The 20,374-nt window shown below is 47.9% G+C and overlaps 1 protein-coding gene across 2 annotated transcripts in view; it reads right to left on the reverse strand.

Moving 5' to 3' along the window:
• Positions 1 to 4,186: 4,186 nt before the first annotated feature.
• AGT (angiotensinogen) overlaps positions 4,187 to 20,374 on the reverse strand; it is a 290,330-nt gene continuing 274,142 nt past the window's right edge. For both annotated transcript variants that reach the window (XM_069607999.1, XM_069608000.1), the window contains exon 5: positions 4,187 to 4,777. In XM_069607999.1, coding sequence (XP_069464100.1) covers positions 4,589 to 4,777 — 189 coding nt within the window. In that variant the 3' untranslated portion in view covers positions 4,187 to 4,588. The remainder of the gene's footprint in view (positions 4,778 to 20,374) is intronic.

The following is a 20,374-nucleotide window of genomic DNA, read 5'->3' on the forward strand; positions in this document are numbered from 1 at the left end:
GACCGGGAGCTCTGGATGTTTTTAGTTTTTTTTTATCTTGCTAGCAATATCTTCCTCACTAATCCTAAAGCATCCTTTTTGCTAGTCATCTTCTCCAAGTTGACTTATCTCACCCTGAACATTTCCGTATCCACGCGTCCTCACTCACTGGGTTGGTAGTTTTTTCTTTTAATTTGCCCTTAGCCACACAAATCTTCGAATGTCTCCTGAGTAGAATATTTTAGCCATTTTTTGCCAGGGCGCATCGTCTCTGTGAGCAGTGCCACCATCTGACCCACGTTTGGTATTTGTTTTTTATGGTTCTGATCCGCAATAGGACATTAGAGATAGAGGGTTAATTTTTAGCTTTTCGAATCTCTCTCTCCTCATTAATCTTTTGATGTCTCTTACTTTCATTTTTTATCATAACTGTAGCACTCATCAGGATTATCAATCACACAAGGGTTTTTATACTGCGCAACCTTGGTCGTAAATATTGAGAACCACCTCATCTATGGTCATATTCCTCATTTCCGCAATTAATGTCATACCCATTTCATGTAGGTGATACTTTGCAAACTGTAAATGAGCGGTAATGTTCTATTGTCTCTACAATCTCACAGCTCGTTTTAAGTTTATTTTATACCAATTACTATGTATCTTTATCATAAGACGACTTCACACGTTTGCCTGTTATCTAAATGTATCTGTACTGTAATGTAATGTATCTTCCTATTGTTACATCACTGGAATTTTTCAAGATATGCGCCCGGATATCTTTGGGTTAGGTGCACTTTATAAATGCATAAATAAATAAATAAATAAACCTTTCTCAGTCCCCCTGATACGGGAACCAGCATGGTTTACATGACTCTCTCTGGACATCCTTTGTGTCTCTACATCCTTAACCGAAGTGACCTCCATAGTTACTATGGCATGATCACTGCGATCAGTAAAGAGAACTGCCATACTAGAGATATATCACATTAGGTTGCAGTCTACAAATAGGTAATCCAGCATTGCTAGTTTACCACCTGATCGCCAGCTGACATGTCCGGGAATATCACCCTTTGTACGACCATTGAGCATGTATATACCCCAATCACTTAGGAAGTTTAGCCACTTAAAACCTTGGGCGTTGGGCTTAGGATGGGTAATTGTAGAGTCACTTAACACACCAGAAATTGGGGACAGATGCAGTAGAGAAGGATTAGGTTGGCCCATTCTGAGAGGAAGAGGGTGAGCTGTCCAGGAGGCTGACAGAAGGTGGCCATGAGGAGAGAGAATTTAGGAGCGAGTGAGAGCCGGCAGACTAGGCACTCGAAAGAGGAGTAGGCCTGAATAGGGATAATAGACACAGGTATCCATTCAGGGAAGATCAGTGCTACTCCACCACCTGCCTTCTTCAGCTTGGGCACAGAAAGGATTTTGTAGCCTTCAGGTAGCAGAGTGTCAAAGGTTGTGACAGAGCTGTTCTTGACCCATGTTTCAGTGATGGCGAGCACATCAAGATCCATGAGTTCGAGGAGGTTGCAGATATCAGTTGAGTGTTTAACAGCGGAGCGAGTGTTAAGGGGGGGCACTGTGCAGTAGCTTGCCATCCTTAAAGGTCTTCCGCGGGGGGCAGAGTGGGGCGCATGGGGCAGTGGTCCCCTCGAGGATGGGAAGAAGGCTAGAGAGATAGTAGTGGATGGAGGAGGAGTCAAGGCCGACAAGGGTGGCGCCCCGGGACAGAAGGGCAAGGCCCAGGCAACTGAACAGAGGAGGCAGAAGGTGTATGGGCAAGGGGGCCTGCATAGGGGAGGAAGGCACAGTGGGCAAGGGAGCCTAGCTGTAGGGGGAGGTAAGATTAGAGAGGCGAGGGAGGAGTCTATCAGAGAGGAAAATGTTGGGTTGAGGACCCTGAACCATGATGGTTCTGTTGAAATGGACATTAATGATGACTCTGAAAATGGTGAAGAGGTCAAGGAGCACCTCCCAGCGAGTGTCGCCATTAATGGGAGAAGAGGCGATAGGAGAGAGAAGACCGACCATGTAGCGAGTCCATAGGTCAGGTGAGTTTACGAAGAAGAGGAAGTCGGTGACAGTCTCTCTGGCAGAAGCCTTGACATAGGTGTCTGCAATAGGTGGGCCTGGGTTGGAGCTCAGGGTGTCCTTTTTAATTTTCTTCCGGCCAGATTTAGTGATACGGGAAGGATAGATGATCTTGAAACAGTTGGAGAGGATAGGAGAGATCGATACCGACATGGTAGGCAGAAGACGGAGGGAGGAAGACACTGGCCAGGCTGAGCCCTAATGCACTTGTTGGAGGGCGGGAGGATACCGAGGAGGTGCGCCTTGTGGGAGCACAAACAGCCACGAGCACAAACAAAATCTGTTATCCAGCAGGGCAGGTGAAATGCAGCACACTAGACAGGCTAAATTTGACTTTAAAGACAGGGCAGGTGAAATGCAGCACACCAGACAGGACAAATTCGACTTCAAGACAGGGCAGGTGAAATGCAGCACACCAGACAGGACAAATTCGACTTCAAGACAGGGCAGGTGAAATGCAGCACACCAGGCAGGACAAATTCGACTTCAAGACAGGGCAGGTGAAATGCAGTACACTAGACAGGCTAAATTCGACTTTAAGACAGGGCAGGTGATATGCAGAACACTAGAGAGGCTAAATTCGACTTTAATGTGTGATACTTGCATCCACTATGTGCACCGGCGCTCTCATCCAATCGCCAGCTTAATCTATGGAGCCCAGGGATTTGGAGGAGGATGGTGAGAGAAAAGTAGGTGGGTGAAAGAGAGATCAGGAGTTGGTGAGACTTTTGTACTGCAGCTGCATTATGGCTGCTAGGAATGATGGCTTATACTCTGTCACCAAATGATGAACAAGGACCTTTTATTCTGCACGATTATAACCACCGCTGTGAGCTGCACTCTCCTTATCCAGACCTAAAGATGGGCTGTAATTATGTGGACCTATAACTGATGGGCTGGCACTGTGCGCATTTTATTGGTGGGCAGTGTTCTGTGGCATAGAAACTGAAGGACATACATTGCAGGCACAGTAAATGATGGCTGGTATTTTATGCAAAGGCAGTGATGCGCAGGCTTTCTGCATCACAACTAGGGAAGAGCAGGTATTCTGTTGCACAGAAACTGATGCTGAGGCAGTGACCATTGACTGAGCACAGTGAACGATAGGGAAAGCATTCCTTGCACAGTGACTGAGGGGCAGGTATCTGCGGCACTTTTGATGGATGACCAAGAAACCCATGCACCATAACTCACTAACTAACTTGAGGACAGTGTGGAGTGCCACCACTTTAAGTGATGGGAGTCCCTCCCAGGGCTCGGGATAATGTCACATGTCTGTGACCATGTGACTATCTTAATAACAGGAGCCTCTGCACGCGCATGCGCTTGAACGGCTGCAGACGCCAAGTATGGAATGACTGAGTGTCTCATTTCAGGCATGCAGGCCACACTGTGTAAGCACGGGCCTGCAAGCCATGGTACAGTGGGGCCCTCTTGCCAGCATGGTGGCCAGGGCTCACACAGGCCTGGCATGGTCCGCCCTGCCTCTCCATAAGACCGGGGTGATCCCCAGCGACCCACAGAGGTGCTCCTCCTCCCACCCAGGTGCTGCTGTTCCCAGCACCAACCTGTCTTAATAACAGGAGCCCCTGCACGCACGTGCGCTAGCACGGCTGCAGACGCCAAGTATGGAATGACTGAGTGTCTCATTTCAGGCATGCAGGCCACACTGTGAGCACGGGGCCTGCAAGCCATGGTACAGTGGGGCCCACTTGCCAGCATGTAGGCATAAGACCGGGGTGATCCCCAGCGACCCACAGACATAGCTCTCAACCATTTATGTCGCAAAAGCGGGTGAAAAACACACGATTTTACTTTTGGCGGGTGAGAGGCCCATTGAAATGAATGGGCGTGCATGAGGTTTGGCGGGTGAGTCCGCTGTTTACAAGGCGGGTGACACCCGCCAAAAGCGTGTGAGTTGGGAGCTATGCCACAGAGGTGCTCCTCCTCCCACCCAGGTGCTGCTGTTCCCAGCACCAACGGGCGGCTCGGGTGGCCTTGCCGGCCCCCACACAACAGAAAGCTCCTCTGCTGCACATTAAGTGGTGGGGATGTTATGTTATACAGCTCAGCAATCTATCTGCATGTTAGCACATATTATAAACCACAAACATGGCTTTTAAATGCATTTTTATTAAATTGCTAAACATGTTCGTTTGCAATACATTACAAGTTGTATATGAGTGTCTTTGTTCAAAGAGAATTCTATGGTCACCTGCAATTTCCTTCTGACGTACATTTATCCTGAATATATCAACACACAATGCATTGTATAGAATTCGTAACATTGCCTTTGGTGCACAACTGAACGAGTTTTTAGATTTGTTTTCAAGTGCTGCTTATGAATTGATGTTGGCTTGCGCCATGATTATTTCATATGCGTCATTAGTTATGTCAATATAGCCTTTAACATGCCGAGCGATAGCATAAGGAATACTAATAAAAAGAAGACGAACAATGTCATGTTCAAATGCTAACTTTCCATGTCGCCTCTTGGTTTTACGAAAGCTGAAACTCAAACACTCATCATTGGGTTTCTGACGCTGCTTAGGGCCATCAAGACCTTTGAGCCACCTTCGTACACTGCCAGGAGGTACGGTTTATTCAGCGTTACTTCCAAAGGCACATCTTCTCCAGAGGGGTCCATTCGCTGCCCTGCATCCATGCCACAATCTTCCAGTTCAAAGTAGACCTTGTTTACAATCTGAAAGAAGATACACAAGGTGTTCTTTAGCTTACAAGAGAGAAATCATCTTCAAAAGCTGCATTACACAGGCAGTGCGTCACATTCATTGTCTTGCTTACTTACTGTAATTCTCATTACCCCTACTCGTTATTACTCCTAGTCCTACTCTTTAGTACTCCTAGTCCTACCCCTCACTTAAACTCTCAAATTTTGCATCAGGTCCTATTCCTGCCTCCTCTCTAAAGATGGCCTGGCATAGCTTAATACCACTCACTCACTCACTGCATGGATTCCTTTCTGAGCCCCATTCCTGGCAAATGTTCCAATGCCCCACATCATATTGAAGGGTGGATGGCCCCTTGGATTGTTGCACTTACAATGCCAGATCTCAAAATGACCATTACTCTGCAGACCCTCCACTCAACCACCACATAGTCGAAGTTTGGTACATGTTTGGCCGGGGTGGTGAGGGGGGGAAGTCCACTTTCCAAACTTGCACCACTGACTCTTGGGCTACTACAGGGAGCCATCTTCTCCTGAGCCGTAAGGCAACTATCAAAATGACCTCTGCCATGCATTCTCTAATCTTTATTGATGCTTGTGAGATAATGGGAAATGTATAATGAAGCTCCTCGGCCAGCTCAAAGATGGAGCATCTGGACCCATGCCATCACAGTGGGAGGTCTCCCCTTCGTTGGGATGTAAATAGATTCAATGCTGGAGCCCCAAGAGTGAAGAGGGAATTCTTTGAAGATTGGCACTATTCTTCTCAATTTGCCCCCTGATGATTACCCACGCTTTAGAATGAGAAAAAAGAGCCTCTTTTCCCAAACACCCATGGAATAAGCTAATTCTGGCAGACTGCTGAACCTTGCCACCCTGCTTATTGACATAGGCTTGTGTTGTGGGAATGTCTGTCTGAATCCTGCCAACCTTCCTCCCCTGGGTTGTTGTAGTAAAGGTCATGAGGGCTCCTAGACCTTTCCCTAGGGATTTGGCATTATAACCTTTTGAAACTGTGATAGGGTGGTGGGAGCCCCCCCCCCCCCCAAATGCTGAGGGGGTGGGTGCAGAAGACTCCCGCCTAGTGTGTGAACCCCAAAGTGCCTTGATTTGTACATTTTGATAACAGAAGCTGAAAATGTAGTGACTTTTATTTTATGATTTATTGAGCACCTTGTCACAATATTTATTACTGTATGCACCACAAGGTGCATCCAGTCTGTAAACTGGATCAGAGATATCATTGTTTCATTGGTGACCAAATGCTCACCAAATCTATGGGCCAATCTCACTCCTAGACGCCATCGCAATATTGTTTACTAAAGTATTACACACAATAATGATATTTCGGCAGTATCGCAACGTGGCTTTAGTGAAGGGCCTGGAACACGGGAACACAACATTGTTAATTCATATCTTGTAGGAGGTGAATACTATTCTGTCATTTGCTCACCTATTTACATGACCGTCTTCGACCTCTCCTCTGCCTTTGACATGATTACTAGTCAGAGGTTATGAGTTTCCCCGAGGGCCCTGGGCATTCAGCACTCTGGTTTAGAAATTATTGTCGATTTACACTGGGATAGCAAGGGCTTTGTAAGGTGCAGATTGGGCGGGGAATGCCATGCTTGTGTTTTGGTAACAAGAGGAGTCCACCAGGGTTGCGTCTTTGCATCCCTCCTTTTTAATCTCCTCGCAAATACACTACAAAGTGTACAGGTGTCGTGTGTGTCTGGACTTCCCACAAATAGGGGATGAAAGGGGCCAATACTGATGTTGCGCTATGCTGATGATGGAGTGCTACTGGCAAGAACTCCTTTTTTCTTTCAACGGCTTAGTGACATATATGCAAGCTTTATGGCTGGTAACATTTTGAAAGGAAGGGGCAAAGCGAAATCTCACATACTTTTTATCTTGATGGAGTCAGATTCGAAAGGGTTGAATAATTTGCCTACCTCAGAGTGATATCCTTATATAATAAAGGGCCAGATGTATGTTTGTCCGATGCAGTCATGCGCAGTAGAGGCTGACCGAGCGCACAGAATGCTCTGCTATAGGGCACTGTTGCTTTAGGAAATAAAGTGGTCCAATTCACATAAATTCCCCTGTTATCACAGCTAGAGGGAGCTGTAGGCTTAGGATATATTATGGTCCTACTGTGTTAATGGAAACCTGCACTTTGGCCCATCTCCATGGGCCTGTATACTAGTTTATTGAATAAAATAGAGTGAGCGTTCCAGATTATAGAAACTAGGATGCCATAGGGACGGCTCGAGAACATGCGCTCGAGCGCTTTTCAATCTGCTCCTGCAATGAGTATTTACTTAGACAAGTTGTAACATTAACCTGTAAGACCCATAGCGACGCACTTCACGTTGCGTCTCACAGCGCCGACCCTATCCCCACTGTGCTTCATATCGTTGTGCTTCATTCCGCACTGTGCCAGTTGACTCCTGTGCCCGCCTCGAACCACGCTATACAACTGAATTGTCCCCCGGTCAGAAGGATTACCATGTCATTTGCGGCCGGGTACCACATCTGCCCCGCTGCACATGCACCTCGCTAACCTAAACTGCTTGCATCTACTGCGCCTTTTTGTTAAGCTGCTACCTTTCGACTCTCTGATTATACCTGGTCAGTCAATGTGTATTATTTGTTACTGCCTTATTGTTAGGATTGTCACCCCCGCCATTAGCATTTAAGCTTATGACTTTCACTGCACAGGCACCGTACCTCTAGAGGTCGGTCGCCAATTCAAGCATCATATATTTGCCTTAGACGTCACTGTTGAGTCGTCTTCTGCATAGTTTTGTCTCCGGGCTTTTAGCGGGTGTTTGCCACTCTAGTCGTGCTGCACATGTACCCTGATAGCCAACGTGAGTTTTTTGTAATGTGTTTACTGGTCTTTTGTCATTCCTGCATTAGCATTTACCCTAGGACATTCTTTGTGTATTAGCCTGGTCACCGTGCCGTTAGTGGTCGGTCGCCACTTTTTACTGTTAAATGCATGCCATGCCAGCCATTGATGATCCCTGCCATGCACAATGTGGTCACCGTGCACACTGGTGCGCATGCCGTACTTCGATAACCAAACTAAATTACCTTGACTAGGCCCGCCATAGCATGTGAATGGTATCCCATATTGCTCTCTCTTACTGCGCTTCTACAGGCTTCCCTCATGCCAATTGCCATACCCTGTGCACCAGCCCATCCTGCAACCCAATAGATGTGGACACGCGCTTTAGCTTGCAAACCTTTGCCCACCATTGGCCTCACTCTATCACACGCTGAGTATCTTAAAATGTTTAGGACTTATGATACTCACCAGCACCTACTATCCCCAGATGCTAGTGCACTTAAGCTTACACACCTGCCTATGTTATACCCTGCCACTTACGCATTGTTCACTGTGCAGGTTCTAACGTGGTCACTGCTCTGCACCTCCACCACACAGCTTAATGCACTGCCCTCGCCATCATACAGTACAGCAACATCTCACAAACTCCCGCTCATTTCCATCATGATATATCCTAATCCCTATCTAAACGAGCAAGCACTCTGGCTACGACATTTCGCAAACCAAACCTACCCCCAACCAGCCATGCTCTACTCTATCCAGAAATTTGAGGCTCGGCTCGCGCTTTTGACATCCACCTCGCCAGCAATCTCCAACCATTAACAACTTAGCTACACCCAGCTATCACAACACTGTGCATGGCGCAGACATACTGACTTCGCGTGCTACCTCTCTATCCCGCCCACCTCAGGCAAATTTGGCTGCCACTTATACACCACTGCCCCATCAACCTAGTCTACCCTGTGCCTCATCAGTCAGAAATCAAAGACTAGCCTCCAGATGTCTTCACGGGTCCTACCACCACTACAATCCTGTGACTGACAAAATGTCAAACTCTAGCAAGAACAAAACCATAGTCCACCCAACTCCCAGGGTTGACATTGCCTCCCATCTACCTAATGACTCTACGGTTGCTAATATCAAAGGTGCGATCATCAACGTACGCTCCGTACCAGCACATGCCCTAGATATTGCAGACTACATTGTTACAGAAAACCTTGTCTTTCTTGCAATCATGGAAACCTGGCTGCATGCGGCCTCTGGCCCTTCCCTGACCCTGGCCATTCCTGACAACTACTCTATCATCAGGTGTGACAGAGGCACTAGCCAAACTAAAGGTGGGGGACTTGCCTTCATCTTTAAGAGTTCCCTTAACCTCAGAGTTGCCAACAGCATTAAGCTGCCTTCAGTGGAATCTCTGTCCATCAAATTACCGATCTCTCCAAACCACACAGCCACAGTACATCTTATCTACAGGCCCCCTGGACCCACCTCCTCGTTTGTAGAAGACATCTCATCTATGCTAGCCTCTAGCACTAAGCCTAACTCACAAATTATTATTCCGGGTGACCTCAATCTAGGTTACCAGGATAAGAATGACTCCAAAGCTACTGACCTAGAAAATGTCCTGGACGACTTTGGTCTTACCCAACATGTCAGAGAGCCCACACACATCAAGGGTTGCACTCTAGATTGGGTTTCTGACACCAACTGCGCACTCAACGTCACATCTGTGACTCCTTGCGCATGGTCTGATCATCACAAAATAGCCTTCACCATTAACTCCAGTCTACCCACAGTTAAACCTAACCTTGCTCCTCCAACTTACAAACGCAACAAAAAAGACATCACGGTTCAGAAACTACTCCCTCTCATCCTCCCCTTACTGAACTTAGCATCTTGCACCTGCTCGGATCCTACAGCATTAGTTGACACCTATAACTGCGTCATGCTAAATGCCCTCAGTACCATCGCCCCCATCAAATTACATAAACAAAAACCACAGCTCCACCTCAATTCCTGGTTCACACCGCACTCACACGATTTGCAGAAAGAAAAAAGGAAAGCTGAGGCTCATTGGAAAAGCTTACCCTCCCTAATCAACAAAAATAACCTTACGTTAGCCTCCTTATCTTATAAAGAAGCTGTCCTTGCTGCAAAAAAGGAAGTGTACAATAAAAGGATCATCCAAGCCCAATCAAACACCAAGGAACTCTTCAAGATCCTCAAGGAACTTGAGTCCCCTGTCACCTCACTAGACACATGCACCCCTGACTCGGAGTGGTGCGCTAATATTCAAAAAGCACTGCTTGACAAAATTGCCTTGCTCCACTCCAAAATTAATGCAAAAAAAGCCACCTTTCTGACTCATCTGGCAACCCCACATCCTACAAAATTACCTCACCCAAATATTTCTTCAAACCATTCTGTTTCTCACCCCTCACCATCAAGGAAGTAGAAAATATCATTACACAGCTCAAGCCCTCTAATTGCCAAGGTGACGCTTGCCCAGCACCTATCTTAAAGGAAGCAGCACATGATCTCGCCCCTTTCATTACCGCGTTCATCAACTCTTCCTTTGAATCGGGAACTGTACCTGACAACGTTAAGGATGCCTGGGTCATCCCCCTAATCAAAAAACGTAACCTCAACCCCAATAATCCTTCTAATTCCAGGCCCACCAGCACGGTGCCTTACCTTCTCAAAATTCTCGATCGAGCAGCCTATCTCCAAATTCAGGCTTACCTCGAAAACAACAATCTTCTAGGGCTTAGACAATCTGGGTTCCGTGCTAGACACGGCACGGAAACAGCACTAATAGATTTAAAAACCCAAATCGAGGATCTGAAAGACAAGGTCAAGCAGGCGCTCCTCCTCCTCCTTGATCTTTCAGCAGCCTTTGATCTGGTCGATCATCAAATCCTCTGCCACCACCTTAAGATTGCTGCTCTCTTTTCAGATGCAGCCATATCATGGATTAGCTCATTTTTAGCAAACAGAACCATGAGGGTCTTCTCTTCCCTTGCGGCAGCTGACCCAGCCAACGTCCCGTGCTGAGTCCCACAAGGATTGTGCGTATCCCCAACACTATATAACATGTTTACTAAAGCACTCTTTAATATACTTGACTATCTGGGTGTCTCCTACACAAATTATGCGGATGACACCCAGATACTCATCCCCATCACTGGTGACTATTTAACTGACACTAAAGCTCTCAACACAGTCTACACTGCCATCCAGGCCTGGATGGCGCATCATGGGCTTTGCCTTAATGACGAAAAAACAGAGCTAATCATCCTAGGCTCTCAATCTAAACTCACCAAGCTTGACCCCAAATACAACTCTTTTATTATTGACGGGAATAGCATCAAAGTCTCCAACGTTACAAAAACATTGGGAATATAGCTTGACTCCACCTTATCCCTCAATCGTCAAACCAATGCAGTTGTTTCTGCATCATCCTACACCTGTAAGCTGATTACAGCTTGTCGCCCCTTTCTGACAACGGGTAACTGTCTGATTCTCGCCAGAACCCTCATCATGTCGAAAATCAATTACTGCAACGCCCTTTACTTGGGGACGTGTCAAAGAAACCTTGACAAACTCCAGGTCACGCAGAAGAACGCCATAAGGGCAGCTCTCAACATTCCCAGGCACTCCCACATCTCTAACACCAGACACAATTTACACTGGCTACCCATCTCTCAGCGTATATCCCTCAAAGCACTCATTCTAACCCACAAGGGCCAGAACAACGCAGCCCCTGCCTACCTGTATCGACGTGCTTCACACAACACACTGCATCCAGACCACTGAGATCTGCCCAAGCACACACACTGGCTATCCTCAGTTTCAAACTATGGACAGCGGGGGGCATTAGCTTCCCTGTCCTTGCAGCCAAACTCTGGAACTCCCGTCCTAACGCTCTGATAAACGTTCCTTACTGCCACTCCTTCAAAGCTAAAACCAAACTGTGGCTTCTTGAACAGGATGCATTAGCCACCACACAACACTCCTACAGCTTCTAATCCCATCATCGACCGTTAGTCTGGCCAGACCACCTACTGAGATTCGATGCACCCTTCTCCTGTTATACCTGTATTCGTTATCTGCTATGATGTACATTATGTATATATGTGAAAAAATACTGTTTTATTGTATTTATCTGTTGGATCTGTAATAGTTTCCGCTTCTTCATCTGTTTACATCATCATGTACAACTTTGAACATGTTGTAAAGTCGTACACAATGTAAATTGTACATTCCATCTCTGTTGTAACTTGTAACTGCTCACTAAACATGCGCCCAGAAGCCCTTGGGCAAGGTGCGCAATATAAATAAACAAATACAAATACAAGTACAAATGCTCTTGATGCACTGCTGGACAGCACATTTGGACGTTTACATATTTACAGTACGCACATGTACAATTTGAAGCTGAGGAAGGTAAATGGCTTCCAAAGAAATACTTATTGTATATTGAATGCCAAAACCGGGATCAGAACCCAATTCTCCATCTTTCAGTATACCACACACCCTCCTTCTGCGCAGTTTGTTTTTACTCATGAGTGAAGTCTATTAACAATGAATTTCAAGTGATTCTTTTCAGAGGGCTTAAGCTTTGGATCTATATCTGTTTGTATTCTCATTGTTTGTGTGCTAACTTATTTGTATGTTAAGAGGTTGTCAGAGGCATGCTTTCTTTTTTTCTATTGTGTTACAGTTTAAACGTAAACATTTCACAAACGAATGTATCACATCCAAGTAACAACTTGTAAAAGGAAACACACGAAGTGCGGAGTCACAATAAGTACACAAATTCATACAATATCATCTCGTTATCTGTACATAGACATTTTTTTTTTTTAAAATTTGTTTATTGGTTTAATAACATGAGGTAACAAAAAACCGATATCATAAGAGATTGGTCAAGCATATCAAGGTAATAACCACAAGCCTACTCCACCCACGCCCCACCCCCGAGACCACGGTTAGTTCACTGTTCCTCTCTAGTCCGTGCCCGGGTCCGGGCAACCCACTCCACTCAGCTCAATATCATCCACCTCAAGGTGGAGCAAGGGCACTGTCAGGGCCACCCAACGGTGTAGTTCCTCGCTGGAATCTAGTCTTTGCACATGGATAGCCGTTTCCCACGCCGCGGTTTCAGCTGTAATCCACTTCATAAGGTCTCCCCACCATAGGGACATATGTGGACCTCTGGGGCTTTTCCACCCCAAGGCAATATGTCTTTTGGCCGTTATGTATATAAGATCTGTGAGCTTGGTTAGGGGTTTGTTCTTCCTGTTTCTGCCCAGGATACAGGCCGTAGGCTCGACAACCTCAACTTCGATGTCTGCGCCGGCCACTCTGTCCTTCACTTGTGACCAGAACTCCCTAATCACTGGGCAGCCCCAGAACATGTAAGTCATTCCTGCCCTGGACTCACTGCATTTGGGGCATAATTGGGTTCCAGCACCTGTGAATCTTGATATGGCTTCAGGTGTGAGGTACGGTCTATTGGTGATGTGCAGCTGGATAAGCTGCAAGCGGGCGTTTCTGGAAACTTTCTTATGGTAGTGGGTTATGTCACCCCAATCTTTGTCTTCAAAAACAAGGCCCAGTTCAGTTTCCCACTTACTCCTGCATTTAAGGTCTCCCCTGGTCGTACCCCACAACATGGCCTCGTAGATTCGTGAGGTTTCATGGCTCCCCTCAGCGGAGTTCAGTATCGTTTCAATGCATTCATTTTCCTCAGTCAGGTCGGCAGCGACCGGCCATCTCTTGTTCAAGGCCTGTACGACCACCCTCTGCAACAGGAACTGTCCTCCCGGAAGGCCCGTGGCCTCACAGAGTTCCGAGAAAGTTAACATTTCCTGTTCTTGAATCAAGTCCCCAAGTGTGGCCACCCCGAGGGGCTCCCATTGTGTGCATGTTTCAAGTTGCCCCGAAGAGTGATCAGCCATAAGTGCAGCAATGGGGATCTGTGGGGAGAGCGGGTCCTCCGACCCAACCAGCTTGCAGGCCCTTTTCCAAAGCCGGATCCCGAGCTTAGCGAGGTAAGGGCAGTGTCTCATAGCACCCTCCCCGGCCCACAGTATGTCTCTTAGTAACAACCGGGGAAGGGCCGGTTGGAGGAGGCGAGTGTCCGTCGTGCTCTCATCGGCCATCCATTGCGTGACATGTCTCAGCTGGCTAGCAAGGAAATAAAGCTCAAAATTGGGGATCTTCAGTCCGCCCCTTTCTTATGGTCTTTGGAGAGTCTCCAACGCCACCCTGCGCCTACCTCCCTGCCAGAGGAAGCCCCTACAGAGTTTGTTGAGATCTTTGAAGAATAAGGGGGGATGTTGAAGGGGACGTTAGTGAAATTATGTAGTAGGCATGGAAGGGCGACCATTTTAAGGAGGCCAGCCCTCCAGGCCATTGAAAGCGGGAGCCGACCCCAGAATTCCATGGATTTCGTGAGAGTGTCTTTGCCCCTTACGGTATTAAGGATATGTTATGTGCCGGGGTTACGGTGTATGGTTATCACCAAGTATTTGAAAGATGTTGCCTGCCATTAGAGATCTAGAGGGGGGAGGGATCTGTATTCATCACTGTAAAGCGCTGCAAGGGGTAAAGGCAAGATTTGCTCCTATTAATCTGGATCCCAGTGAGCTTGTGGAAGCAGTCCAGGGTTTCCAAGATGTAGGGTAGGAGGTGCTCAGGGTCTCGAAGGTACAAAAGGGTGTCGTCAGCGTACATAGAGATGAGGTGGGTCACCTCATCTATCTTAATGCCTCCCTCCCCATATTCCTGTCTCAGGTAGGCCGCCACTGGTTCTGCGGCAAGAATGTATAACATGGGGGACAGAGGGTACCCCTGGCGGGTGCCCCTGTGTAGGGACCATTTAGCGGAATAGGTTTTGTTGGTGCGTACTCTCGCGGTGGGGTTAGCATAAACTAGCTGGGTCCACTTTAGAAATACAGGGCCTATCCCCATTTTGGCCATGGTGGCATATAACCAGTCCCACCTCACGGAATCAAAAGCTTTGATGGCATCTAATGACGCCACTGCAAGTTTCTGCGGCCTTCCCTCAGTACTGTAAATGAAATGATGTAACCTGCGCAGGTTCTCAGTGATGGAACGCCCCGGGACGTATCCAGTTTGGTCTTGATGGATCAACAGTGGGATTACTCTGCGCAGTCTATTCGCAAGCAGGGCAGTAAGGATCTACGTTTAGCATAGAGAGGGGCCTGTATGAACCACAAACTGCCCCGTCCCTCCCTGGTTTAAGTAAGGGTATAATCACGGCCTCACTCATGGAGTCCGGGAGGGTACCACACTCGAAGGCCTCATTAAAAACCTGGGCCAATATTGGGGCAAGTGTTTCCTCATAGGTCTTGTAAAATTCCCCCGGGAGACGATCCAAACTCGAGTTTTTCCCAGCTGGTAGCGATCTGATTACCACTCTGACCTCGTCGGGGGTGACGGGCTCATCAAGGGTCTCAGCCAAATGCAAGTCTAATTTAGGTAGTTCAATGACGTCAAGGGTGTCCTCGATCCTGGTGTCAGAGGGGGGGGGGGCTTCGGAGTACAGGCTACGGTAGAAGTCGGTAAAAACCAAATTGATTTCTTGTTGAGTATGCACAGCGGTGCAGTCGGGTGTGAGTATGTGGCAAATGGGTGGCCTGCGGGTCTCCCTTTTATAGAGCCAAGCTAAGAGTATCCCTGGCTTGTCTCCCAGAGCATGGATTCTCTCTGTGTGCTTGGCGTAGCTCAGTTTACCGAGGGATTCTCAATGAGTTAGGCAGGTTTGTCTAAGTTCGGCCATTTTTTGTAATTGGTCAGGGGATGGGTCAGCCCTGCCTTCGAGCATACTCAGGTCCCTCTCTGCGCGCTCTAGCAAGGATGTAATGGATCTCTGGGCACCCCAACTGCTGCGATCATCTCGCCCCTCATGACCACCTTGTATGCTTCCCAAGTTGTGCTCAAGTATTTAATGCTATGCAAGTTATTTTGCCAATATTCCGCAGTACTATCTTTTATGCGTTCCTGGAATGCAGTATCAAGTAGGGCCTCAGCCCTCAGCCTCCATGTGGGTACAGGAGGTTTAAGCAGGAACACCTCCCAGGTTACCAATAGGGGAGAGTGATCAGACAGCACCCTAGGCAGGTAGCGCGCATCAACAAATATGGACTGTTGTGTTAGGCTGAGAAAAATATAGTCCAGCCTGGTGTGTACGGCGTGAGGTGGGGAGTAGAAGGAATACTCGCGTTGCTCCGGGTGCTCGACCTTCCAAAGATCACTGAGTTGCAACTGCTGGATTAGTTTGGAAAGTATTTTGGCTGAAGGGGGGGGCAATCGTGTTTATTATCTGATCTGTCCAGTAGAGGGTACAGTTGTGGTCACCCCCCCATATCATAATTCTGTCCATATACGGGCTGAGTCGTGTATAAACAGAATGGAAGAAGGCAGTCGCGTCTTCGTTGGGTGCGTAAGTGCTGACCAGGCATACCTCTTTGCCCTTGATGGAGCCGCACACCACCACCATTCTACCCTTGTTGTCTGTTTTAGTGCTAGTAAGTCTGAAATGAACAGTGGGGGAAATCCAAATCAGAACCCCTCTGGCGTAAGAGGACTAAGCCAAACCTATTAGGGTACCACGCCAAGTTTTGGCCAGGGCTTCCAGTTTCTTGGCAGTTAAGTGAGCCTCTTGCAGCATGTCGATTCCGACCTTGCATCTCTTCAGGTAGGTTTGGACACACCGTTGTTTAACAAAGTTGTTCAGGCCTCTGACGTTCCAAGTAACGACCCTTATTGTGTCAGCCGTAGGCGTTGAGTGGTTTATTGCATAGCTCTCAACTCACCCGCTTTTGGCGGGTGTCACCCGCCTTGCAAAGGGCTGACTCACCCGGCAAGCCTCCTGCACGCCCATTCATTCCAATGGGCGTCTCACCTGCCAAAAACAAAACCGGGTGATTTCACCCGCCTTTGCGAGACAAATGGTTGAGAGCTATGTTATTGTGTGTAACAGGTGGAGCTCGAGGTCTTGATGGTGCTGCATTGCGTGTGAATGGTTCCCGTGGTCTCGGTATTTCCCAGTGTATGTCCCCAACTTGTGGAGAAACTCCCCTATTACCACCCCCACCCCCTTAACTGTGACATCCCCAAACATAGAACTGGCCCAGCGAGGTCACCCTCGTTATGACTGTCCCGTTTCTGCTCCGTCGGGCCGTGCATTTGTCTCCAGGTGCCCTACGGGCGGGTATATATACCCAAAGGGAAGAAACTTTCCAGGGGGTGGAGTGAACTTGGACTCCGGGTCTCCGCATGGAGGATCCATTTAGCTGTGTAGAGGCTCAAAAATGTATAGTTCCCACCAAGATGACAGGAGGAGTGTTATCTCGGTCTCTGCTTCTTTTCCTCAATATCAGGGATCTGTAAACCGTCCATCCAGTCCCTGGCCTGAGCCGGAGTGTCGAACAGGTGCGCTTTATTGTTATGCAGCACTTTAAGCCTAGAAGGATACAGGAGCATATAATGCAGCCCGGCGGCTTTCAATCTGGCCTTCGTGTGTATGAACTGCGCTCTGTTCATTTGGACCTGAAAAGTGTAATCAGGGTAAATGGCAATTTTAGCAGAGTTCTGTTGGATTTGGCCACCTGCTCGGGAAAAGGCCAGAATAACTTCTCGATCCCTGTAGTTGAGAACTTTCGCTATCACTGGCCTGGGTGGAGCCCCCGGTGGTGGTTTCTTAGCCAGGGATCTGTGGGCCCTCTCAATGGTGAAGCCTTGGGAGAGTTTTCCAGCTCCCACCTCCTGTAGCAAGAGGTTCTTTATGTAGTTAGTGGGGTCGGAGCCTTCGGAACCCTCTGGCAGCCTGAGGAGACGTATATTGTTCCGGCGAGCCCTCCCTTCCGCCTCCTCGGCTCTGTCCTCCAAGTTTTTGACCCAGCCTTTGCTGGAGCTCATCGACATCTCGAAGGAGGTGAGTTTTGGATTCTGTGTTTTCCCGGACTTGTGTTTCAAGCGCCTTGGTTCTGCCGGCCAGGGAACGGACGTCCTGACACAGGAGGCCAAGGTCTGTGGCAACGGCGTCGATTTTGTTTTCCATCGTTGCCTGGAAAAGCTTGATGGCTTCGAGAATCTGGGTGTTACTAGGCTCTGTAGCCGCAGCTGCTGGGAGGTAAGGTTGAGCGACTGAGGCCGCCTTGTTTGTGCCCTCAGAATTTGGGAATTCGCTGGCTGCAAAGGTGTCCATCGTGATCTGGCGCTGCTTGGGCCTGCCGTTTCTCCCGGACATATCGTTAGCGCAGGGCCTCACCACACCGAGAGTGCCGGGAGCATAGGCGGGAGGCCGCCGGCTGCAGCCGCGGAGGGGTATCTCTCGTTACCGCCACAGGACCCACAAGGCAATGATATGAAGCTGTGGGGCAGCAGGCCGATTTCAGGAAGGAAAGGGTACCTCAGGTTTCGGCTGTGGAGTGGGAGACGAGCCTGGGTGGTGGGGGAGCACGGGGACTCCCCGAGGAGTGGGCCTCACGGTCCGCCGTAACGTCAGGCTGCAGGCAGGGGCCAGGTGTTTTCGCCCACACCTCCCCTCAATGACGGTTCGTGCAGGCGGGGGGGAAAAGCGCCCCAGGGGGCAAGCCCAAGTTCTTGCGTTGTTGCCAGCGGTGAAGTCAGGTGCAGGGGGGCAGTGTAATGCGCGGCCACCGGCCCACGCACCCAGCCGCCAATGTGTATGTCCGGGCTGGTCCTCCCCCGCGCCTGCCTACCTCCGTGGCACCGGCCGGCTGCTGCCCACACCGGGGCCCCCGCGACTATCCAGGGCACACCGCAGCCAAGTTGCGCGCCGCAGGCAGGGCGCTGTCCTCTCAGTTGATGAGCGCAGCTGTTCCGCTCCCTCCTCTAGGCCCAGCACAGGTCGGCAGCCCAGGATCCTCTTCCCCCACCGGCGGGCAGCGTCCTCGGTGGTGATAGTGCACTCCGGTCCTTCGAGGGATCAGGGCGCGGGAGCCGTCATTTTGGATCTGCTCACCGACACTTTTTGCACACCGGGTAAAAGCGTTAGTCGTCACTTCTCTGCCTGGGAGACGGTTCGAAAGGTTGCTGAAGAGGTTCTGTGGCGAATGGTGCAACTTGTAGGGTTCCGGAGCACGTTAAAGTCACTTAAAACAGCTTATAATGGCACATCAGTACGGATCTCTCAGGAGACACGTCCGCGCTACATGGCAGTTGGCCACGCCCCTGTACATAGACATTTATAAACACAATTCACTAGTTATATATACATTCATGAACAAAATGGATACATTTCTGTTATGTTAAAAATTCTTTTTAAAATTTCAGTGCAGCAATTGATAAAGGAGTATAAGCACCCACTAATATACGATACGAAAGGTTTTTAAAAACAGTTGGCGTAGAAAGGTATAAAAACCGGTCGAAATACATCTGCCGAATTGGGTTTGGACACAGACATTCGGTAAATAAATGTTCCAAGGTTTCTACCATATCTTTCTCTGTGCAGAATCTACACTTTGCTGATTCATGACAAGCTTTAAGTGAATTCCCAGAATCTCCCTGGTAGGCAGAAGATTTGGGCGTAATCAAAGGAAGTTTACTCAATCTTTTCTGTTGGGAATTTAATTAAATAAGGAAAAAGGGTATTAAATGGTTTCTCTATTAAGGTGATATTAGAGTAGAGTCTGTAGGATTTACGCGACTCAATGGTTCAAATCCAGTCCATCCTCCATAATGTACCATTCACGAATAGCAGATTTTGTACTAACTTGTGCGAAGAAGAATTAAGACTTTCCGGGGTTTGCCTACAGTCTGCTATCCACTTGTTCAGGATCTGACACAAGGACTTGCTCATACATTAATTAAGTCTGCAATACATCGACTCCCTTGGAGGTGACAAAATATTAGAAAATATAGATAATGTCTTCCACTTAATTAAAACATTCAATGAAAGCAGACCTAGTTCAAACCGTATTATCGATGTTAGGATGCTTTTGGGTAAATGTAGGGTAGGTTTCCAAATACCTCCCTCAATCTGTAGCCAAGAAATAAATGCAGGACTAGATTCAGCTCCATATGCTATGCAGGGAAACAATTTGCCTTTGTAATAATTGATATGGGGAAGCATGGAAAATGTCCCATATTTGTGATCTATTTTTCAGAGCTCAGTCGCCTAGGCAGTAATCTTAGCTCCATTCCTGTCTAATGGTTATGCCCAGGTACATCGGCAAAGACACTTGTTCTAGTTTTTGCTTGTGTAGAGTCCATGCAAATTTATTAGGCTTTTTACCTCGTTGCTCTAAGATAATGATTTTTTTCTTAGGTGCATTAAGTTCTTGGTCTACTTCTGTTAGAGAGCTACAAAGCAGATCCAATGATTTCTGTGACCAATAGGCGTTGCATCCAATCAGACAATATCATGTGCATAGATGAGGAACCCTGTCTCAACCCCCTGTAGGTAGGAACTCTACCAGACATTGCACCTTTCCGATTTAAGCCACCTTGCGCCTGAGTATCGGAGTCAAACATTTGATTATGTTACTGAGTGATTTAGGGAAATGCAGCCTATCGAGTTTTTCCCATGGCTTCTCTTGGCTTACCATGTCAAAAACACTGGTCAAATCAACAAAGGCTAGAAAGAGAGGCATGCCATTCGATATCGCTCTTTGTTGGAGAATAGACAGTACAAAGGTATTTAGACCAGTACCTAGAAACTTCCTGAAATCTGATTGATTCATGACTCTGATTTT

Source organism: Ambystoma mexicanum, chromosome 4q (genome assembly GCF_040938575.1).
Source record: "Ambystoma mexicanum isolate Mex_15411 chromosome 4q, UKY_AmexF1_1, whole genome shotgun sequence".
NCBI lineage: Eukaryota > Metazoa > Chordata > Amphibia > Caudata > Ambystomatidae > Ambystoma > Ambystoma mexicanum.